Source organism: Adiantum capillus-veneris, chromosome 9 (genome assembly GCF_014529385.1).
Source record: "Adiantum capillus-veneris isolate H3 chromosome 9, ASM1452938v2, whole genome shotgun sequence".
Classification (NCBI taxonomy): domain Eukaryota; kingdom Viridiplantae; phylum Streptophyta; class Polypodiopsida; order Polypodiales; family Pteridaceae; genus Adiantum; species Adiantum capillus-veneris.
In genome coordinates, this window is record NC_140939.1 from 56,541,989 (window position 1) to 56,550,268 (window position 8,280).

Genomic DNA, 8,280 nt, shown 5'->3' on the forward strand with positions numbered 1-8,280 from the left:
ACTTGCCTCTGAAGATCGGTGATGACAGTCATCCTATCTTCTAACTCTCCTTGGAGAGCGTCGATCACCATCTCAAGCTCTTTGGCCTTTGTGATGCGGTTTAGTGCTGCTGAACGGAGTCTCTCCGTCATGTCTTGCATTTGCCTCGCATATTCACTTACTTGCAATATAACTTCGTCATTCGATTGCCAATCATCCTGTCTTGCCAGCTGAGATGTGCCTGCAGCCTCATGTGTGTCTTTCTGCTGCGTCGTAGCTGCCGGTTCTTCTTGTGTGGAGGTAGAGGGTTGGTCTTTTGGTTCGTTATCCTCAGGTCTTGTTGCCTCGGTGGTTTTCAGCTGAGTGAAAGTAGAGGGTGCTCCATCCTTCTCTTGCTGTGCTGCAGTAGAGGGTGCTGGCTCAAGTCTTGTTGTCTTTTTTGGTGCCAAACTCACTTCCTTCTTTGGCTCAATTTCTTTCTCTTGTGCAGCGGTAGACTCTTTTTTTGGCTTTGCTTCTTTATCAGCCTCTTGTGCAGATTCACTTTCCTTTTTCTCTTCAGGCTTTGAGTATCTTCGGTGGCTTTCTCCTGTTCCGGCTTGGCTTCTTTCTCTTTTTTTCTCTCGTGCTGGTCAGCTTCTTGTGCGGATTCTATTTGTTTGGTGGGCTCAGAATCTTTCTCTTTCTCAGGCTCCGCTTCTTTATTGGTGTCTTTGCCTGGTGGTGGGCTAGGCATGGGATGGTCCTGTTGTTCTGTAGGCGGTGAGGTGGGTTTGGCAGATTTGTAATTTTATTCTTGTGCTTCTTTTCTAGCCATCTCCTCGGCTTGTCTTTGTTCCTCCGCCTCTTTGGCTTTCCTTGCCGCGTTTTCTGCTTCCTTCAGCTTGAGGGCTTCAGCTTCTTGGTATATTCTTTCCAATCTCTCTGTCGGATCTTCAGTCTCTTTGAACTTGTATGATGCTTCGTACTTGGGCCTTTGAGTCTAGCAGGCACCCATTTCTCTAGGTCCTTCCCTTGTGCTTGTCTACTGCACTGGTAGGCGTGTTTCTCTCTTTTAAAGCGTGCTTGTTTTTGTGCGGGCTCTTCTTAGTGGACGGCCACAACTTTTCTTTTCATTTCTTCTCTACAAGCTCTCTTTTCCTCGTTGTCAGAGCTCTCACTGCTGTGCCTTTCCGGTGAGCTGTCAGCTGACTCTTCATCGGATTTATACGATCTTTTTCCTGACCTTATAGCTCTTGGAGAGGGTTGTGCTGCCAATATTTAAGTGTTTTGGTCAGGAGCAGGTGGTAGATTGTCGGCCATGCCAATGGCATGGTATGCTATCCTCGTCAAGACTTCTGGTGCACCCAAGTAAGTGATTTTTCCTTCTTTCTTGGTTCCCTTCAAAGTGGTCAGGACGTACTGGGCGTGGTCCACTGGTTGCCTTGTTGTGGACTTGAGAACTTGAGTGAATGTGGTGGTAACTGTGTGATTTGGCGTAGTGTACCTTGGTGGCCCTTTTGCCAGGAGATGGAAGTGTTGGTGGTACAAGCGGGATGGTTCTTCCACTTGTTTGTGAATTAAATCGGCGAATGTAGCCCCGGTTGTCTCTTTGGTAAATGTTCGTGCTGTTTTTCTGTCTCTGGCTCTCATGGTCATTCCTCCTGTAGGCAGTATGAGTGCCTCTGCCACTATCTCTTTGGTAATGACCACTTCGACCTTGTTTCCCTGAGTGTCACAGGTCTGTGCGGTTCCATCTTGTTTAATTATGGATAGAAGCTCGTAATCTTTCTGAAAATCCACTCCGCAAGGCTCCTGGTGCCAGTAAAGACTGTAGTGTGATGCTCTTCTAGCTGTTCTCTGGAGAGTTCTGATGCCTTGACTACTTTGACTGATTCTCGATCCAACTGATATGCGGGCAGTTCCTATAGCTTTTCCTTTTGGTTGAGCTTCTTCTTGGCCCTCTCCGCTCTTGCATGGCTCTTGTTCAGTGAATAGAGTGCAAAAATAGCAGATTTGTCAAAATTTTCTATGAAATGTCCTTTAGGTTGAAATGCTGACAATTTTGGTCCAATTTGCTTCAAATCAATTTTTGAACAAGCAAAATGCGTAAAAACATGCAAGGAACAAAATTGTGAAGTCAAAACAAATTTTTGCAACCCAAGTAAATAATCGCGATTATTTACAGCTGAGGAAATTTTTCAACTTTTTGTAAACTTGGCATCATAGGCTTGAACTATATACCAAATACATGCTCTGAGTGAAATATGGGATCATTTGGATACATAGGGTGAAAATGGTACCAGATTTTGGCTTTAGGTCTCTAAAACAGTAGATATAAAGGAAATTTTAGATTTTGAGCTCCAAATTGGTTTAAACTGTAAGACTGCGGGGGACTGGACCATGCAACTCTCCACCCAACCGTTCCATATATAGACTCCTAGCCCCTAAATATAGCGCCCCTTGACCGCATGTCCATCCTGGCCCTTGGCCTGACATTACTCCCCCCTTGGAGAAGCGTTTTCGTCCTCGAAAACACAAGTGGTAGTATTTTCGTAAGAACACTGATGTTTTCCTTATTGGCATCCTCTACATGGGCCAATTGTCCATATGACCGATACCTGGTGCAGTGAGGAGGTTCAATGAAACCAAGAGCAACATCTTGATTTTCAACATTGTTGTCCTTTTGCAACCACCCGTATCTAAATGGTAACTCATGATAACTCATGTGAGTATCTTGAAAAGCTCATAGCTACTAAAAGATAGAATAGGGAGTGTCCTCATGTCAGACTGAACATTTTGGAACACACAGAACCACATGTCCACCCCTAACAAAGGTTACATGCCAACATACTCTGTCAGCACACCTACTAAGTCCTTGACTTATGAAACTATCGGTATCCAACCCCACCACAACAGGTGTTCAAAGTTGAAAACCTAACCTAAGAAAATTCTAGAATAAGGAGAGAATCACCTATTCAGAATGCATTGTGCTAACGTATGCTCTTAGCAGATCCTTTAGCACGGTTTACTAACGTATGCGCTTAGCATATCCTTTAGTACTAAATAGAATACTTGTCAGCTGCCTATACAACGTGGGATGAATAACAGCAATAAGAGTGAGGTACTTTCCCCAACCACTTACAGACAGTCTTCCACGACTGATGACAAACTATGACTCAATCATTGAGTATCCAGCCATATACTCGATATGGAATGGAGACAACCAACTAGGTTGAAGGTAGATTGGAGGTTCCAACATCCAATCACTAACATCCATACTCAGCCATCACATTGTATGGCAGGGTGTAAACTCATACGAAATCTGCAAGAGAGATTGCACTAGCAATGCAAAAGGGTGCAGAAAGAATAAAGTCCATGGATTTGCATGCCGCTCCAAATAAATTTGTGTTAAACACAAGGGCCCATAATACCTAGTGTGCATGCATTTAACACAAACATATCCAAGCCGCAATTCCATGACGAGACTTTCCACGATACTTACGTGAAAATCTTGCAACAAAGTTGGACCATAATAGAATGTGACAACCTAGTCACACCTAGGAACCAACCATGAGACCTTCTCATGAACGTAGCATACTTTGCAGCCAAAGTTGGACCATAATAGAATGTGACAACCCGGTCACACCTAGGAACCAACCACGAGACATTCTCATGAATGTAGCATACTTTGCTATATGTAGAAACGACCCTCCGTTAAGGTGGTTTCACAACACTTGTAATCACAATAAGTCTGTACTTAGTACCCGACAATTTTTGGCCACTGAAATTGTTCCTGATACTGTGTGCATCAATTGGTCTAATGAACGGATGCGACCAGCACCTAGGGACTTCGTCGCGACACATCATTTGGAATTGGGCGCCAGTGTCAGTCCCAGAGACTCATATTCTCCACATGTGGAATATGTCTCAAGTAAGGATACTAGGAAAAGTGACATCCATCAAGTACGAGCTGTACTTGTGTGTGGAGGAACTACAGACACTCTGCGACGCGAGTGAGAGGGACCCTCATTATCACGCTCCACACTGGCTAAACCAAACTCCTTGAGTTCCTAGACCATGTTGTATCCCATGTGACAACATGTGCCAAATCGAACCCTACAAGTAGGTTCGTAACAGCATAAGGCAAAAAGGTAGATTGGACACTTGGCCCAAAATAATTTGTGCCGACATGGCCTTGTCATGGCTCTGTAACATTCAAGCGTACTTATACGTCTTGAAAAAAAAGACAAGCAAAGTATACAAAAAATGGAATAACACCAAATTAATAGATGCGTACCTGGAGGTTTGAACGGAATGTTCACTTACCTGTATTCAAACGGAGAGGAGCACATCTCCTACCTGAAAAACAAACAGCATTGCACTGGGAACCGTGGATGTTTCCTTCGCAATCCAACCCCTTTGGTTAAAATTTACGTAGTCAAACCCCTTGGTAAGACCCTTTGTAGAAACTGCTCAACTAGCAGGTAATGGAAACCAACATAGTTAACCGTGTACATAATGATTGGAATCAACTTGAAAAGTTGAGTTTGTTCGCTACCGCGTGGTAGATTGCGGAATTCTTTCCTTGAAAGTCTAACTGAGAGAGATCAAACTGTGGTCCTCAATGCAGATTAACTGTGATTCTCAATGCAGATCAACTATGATCCTCAATGCCTATGGGGTGATGTAGCAGTCACCCGTCGGGTCGTACCCCAAAACAATATGTCCATAGACACTCTGTAGTGCTATAGAGAGAGCAGGAAATCCACACAAGTGAACTGCCTAGCTCGTGTGGACAGCCATGTTGCACCACTGATTGCTACATCTATACTTCCTTATAGAGATCAACTGCTGTGAGTTGAAGATTATAAAAAACTCAGCTTGAGTGTCGCACTGAAAACATGTAGTGCAAAATTGACACCCTAAACATCCGTAATGACAAGACTCTTGCTTGTGCATTAACGTCGATGTATACTTCCCTGGGTAGATCTGTTCAATTTTGAAAACAATCACCCCAAAGAATGCCAATAGTTGGGTCTTACCCTTGGCCTGACAATGGCTCTTAGCCGGTGTGGCTCATAGCCCTTATGCAAATTAGTGTTCAATGGACGAACCGATGAAGACTAATTTGAGTAGCATCATAGCCACGTGGTAGCTGAGAGTTAGAGCACCTTGGCTCAGGCTGACTCACAAGCAAAACACGTATCAAAAGCTTCTTAGAAGATTTTTCATTTTTCCCTTAAAGAGAGGGAGAGAGAGAAGAAGAACATGCTGGGACACAACCACATTTTGACCTACCTGCCTCGCAGGGTTGTGATTGTATGAAAATGACTTAGCATTGGCACTTTGCCTATGAAATAAGTTCTAGATTTAGGTTCCTTTTAGTGTTGTTGGGTGTTGATAGCAACCAACTAGCAGGTTCAACAATTCATCACTTAGTCTGTCCTTGACATAGTTGCGAGGCTGATAGCGGAAGCCTAATGCATAAAGTGGTGGAATCCATGCCACCTGCGTAGCATGCCTTGCATGCAAAAACTTAAGCCTTTGGCTACTATAACAGTCTCAAGCGTGAGAACCAAAACCAGAAGTGCCTTACACAATCTAAACTGGTCGGAATTCTGTGAGGTGATATTCCCTATTTTGCCAGTTTTTGCAAACTTGTGTGCCACGGCCCTTGATGACAAGTCATTGGGCAGTTCCTTGGCACAAGGGAGAAGCCGTGCTTCATGTAAAATTTCCAAAGCACTTTGCTTTGCACAATGACAGTAATTGCCAAGTAAAGTGTAAACATGAAAAATAATAAGAACATAAAATTGGCTAACCTGGTCGTTGCGGTCACCAGTTCACTCAAAAGTCCGTGGAACAAAACTCGCTTAAAATGACTCGTAGCCATATCTGCTGCACGGATGGGAGCTGTTGGATGTAAATATACATCCCTTGTATCATATACGCTCGTCTGTCACGTAATGAAATAAGCTGGAAGCATTTTGCCAAATCCTTCCCAAGTTTGTATGCTCATAGCATAAGCCGAACGTGGGAATTTTCCATGCAATATACCTGGCTTGAAGCCTTGCTTTGCATAAAGAATGTTGTGATACTAGACAACGAAGTCGGCTGTTGAGACACAGATATCATGACAAAAAGCATCGACCTTGTCGAGTGATTTCAACTGAAAGTAACCAGTCTTGTGTAGCAAACATCCTCTGTCCGCTTCGAGAAACAGTGACACGAAGTCGGCCATGCCGAGCAACATGCCCCCCCGCATCAAGTCGAGCAATAGGATGTGTCAATCTCCTTGAGATTCTAAAGCATCGCGAATTTGCTATGCTTTTGCATCAAAGTCAACTGCTGAGAAGCCATGCTTCGGAGCCAAGTGGTTGGGATTCAAGCCATGCTTGATTTGAGTTTCCTAAGCAATACACAGCCTTGCTGTTAGAAACATCAGAACCATGTCATACTCAAGCCATGATTGATTCAAGCTGGACAGGGAAGCATGGGAAAGGTATATGCAAATACGGATTGACTGAAAACATCCGACCTAGACATAGCATGATAATTTTTCAAGACATGACTTGCATGCCTGATCGTACTGATGATGGAGAAAAATCATGCTTCGGACAAGCCTTGCTTGTGGATGCATATACACGTCTAGTACATGTGCGGTTACACGGCATCACTCATAGCCCTTGCATATTATACTATTCAAAAGGTACTTGAATAGTTTGATAAATACAAGTAAAAGTGAATGCTTACCTCATAATTTACCTGTATAAACTTGTCGTGTTGATCACATGGCCGGGATGCTCGAGCTTTCATGAACCTCGAATCGAGAATCAACATCGTCTTTGCCGAGTAGCCTTGCTGAATAACTTGCCCAATGTCAGCAATCACAAGTTCCAATGTAGACAAGCCCTCTTCAAGTGATGGAACCATGTTGTCGTATTCTGGATGGTCTTGTTAGAAACATCTGACGCGGTGTAGTGTCACCGCAAATAGAGCAGGCCATGCCTGTACATGATCGCAAAGTTGTAGAAAATACGGCGGAGCTTTACCTTGATGGTCTGTAAAATTGCCTTGGAATTTTCCATGCGAAAACCCGACTGCCGACCCGAGAGCGATGAGAGTACCGTTTATCTTACGAAGAGCTCGGTGCAGGCCCTTGCATGTCTTTGCAGGGCTTGGCATGTTATCTCTCTCTCTCTCTCTCTCTCCGTTCATGGACACTCAGCCTAGGGTTCTCTCTATCTTGCTCTCGAAACGAGTTTGCATGTCGCATGCAACACACAAGCAAGGCAAAACCGTGTGCTGCAGTCCCAAGTCGGGGAGGAAGGACAAGCCAAAGCTCGGAGGCCGCGGGTAGCCACTCTAAGCCGGGAAGGTTTAGAATTTCGAGCACCACCAAATCGGGTAAGGCCCGGTTCATTGGTAGCGCGCAGGCTTTCTGAGGAGCTTTCATTTCTGTTGCGACCCCAAAGGCGGCCCATAACGCTCTCAGGCTTCTTCTTCCCCATCTCGCAGGCAGCGGCCTCCTGTGCAGGTATTTCTTTCATTAATTTTTTTATTAAAAAATCTTTTTTAGTGCCCTAAGTTGGGCCACACACCCCACCTAGGGGTGTTGCCCCACGGGCCAGGGGAATCGGCAGTTTGTGGGACGGGCCCCACAGCCGGATGGACATTCATGGTCGCATCCATTGGCTCATGTGGCGAATTTATGCACCTGTCATGAGCAACAATTTACAAGTTGAAGGTGTACAAAATCCCCATGTCTGTCACAAAACATCTCTTGGAATCTCTCGGACTCTATCCAGGGCGGGATTGAAACAGGACTCCAAGACATGCATGGACGCAGATAAGGGATGAAAAGTGTAAGCCATGATTCTACAGAAGCAAGGCTTCTCGTCGCTAAGACATGGATTGGAAATCTAATGCAAGGCATCACTAGGGGACACTGATCGATTTTGCAAGGCATCCGATGACTCTCAGTCAATGGTTACAGGCAAGGTTGTTTGGCAACCATGGCAAGCCGGGTAGGGCCTATGAACTATCCGATTACGGTATTCGGCAAGGCCGGCTAGTAATTACAATTTCAAGAAGCTGTCTACCATAACATACATTCAGGAGAAAGGCTCCCTATAATGACACTCTAATAAACCAACTTGTGTCTTACGTTGGTTGTTAATTTTTATCTCTCCTCATTGTTCTCTCTCGAGGCGGATGAAAGAAGATTTATGGGAGCATGGCTCCATGCATTGGATGCATTACATGTCCAAGCCATTGCAGCTTGCTAGGGAGCAGGCAATCTGGCTATATAAAGCAGCG

At 44.6% G+C, this 8,280-nt stretch overlaps 1 protein-coding gene across 1 annotated transcript; it reads right to left on the reverse strand.

Annotated features, from left to right (window-relative positions):
* Positions 1–6,283: 6,283 nt before the first annotated feature.
* LOC147450519 (uncharacterized) lies at positions 6,284–6,894 on the reverse strand. Its single transcript, XM_086520736.1, has 2 exons — positions 6,727–6,894; positions 6,284–6,370 (listed from the first exon to the last, which is right to left on the reverse strand). The coding sequence occupies exons 1-2, from the start codon at positions 6,892–6,894 to the stop codon at positions 6,284–6,286; spliced, it is 255 nt and encodes an 84-aa protein (XP_086376862.1).
* Between the last annotated feature and the right edge of the window lie 1,386 nt (positions 6,895–8,280).

Bases quoted from the DNA above. Each gene is read 5' to 3' on its own strand.
- LOC147450519 (XM_086520736.1), bottom strand. From the start codon at position 6,894: ATGGTTCCATCACTTGAAGAGGGCTTGTCTACATTGGAACTTGTGATT. The intron at 6,371-6,726 runs GTAAATTATGAG...TGTATTGCTTAG, and splicing joins AACACGACAAGTTTATACAG to GAAACTCAAATCAAGCATGG.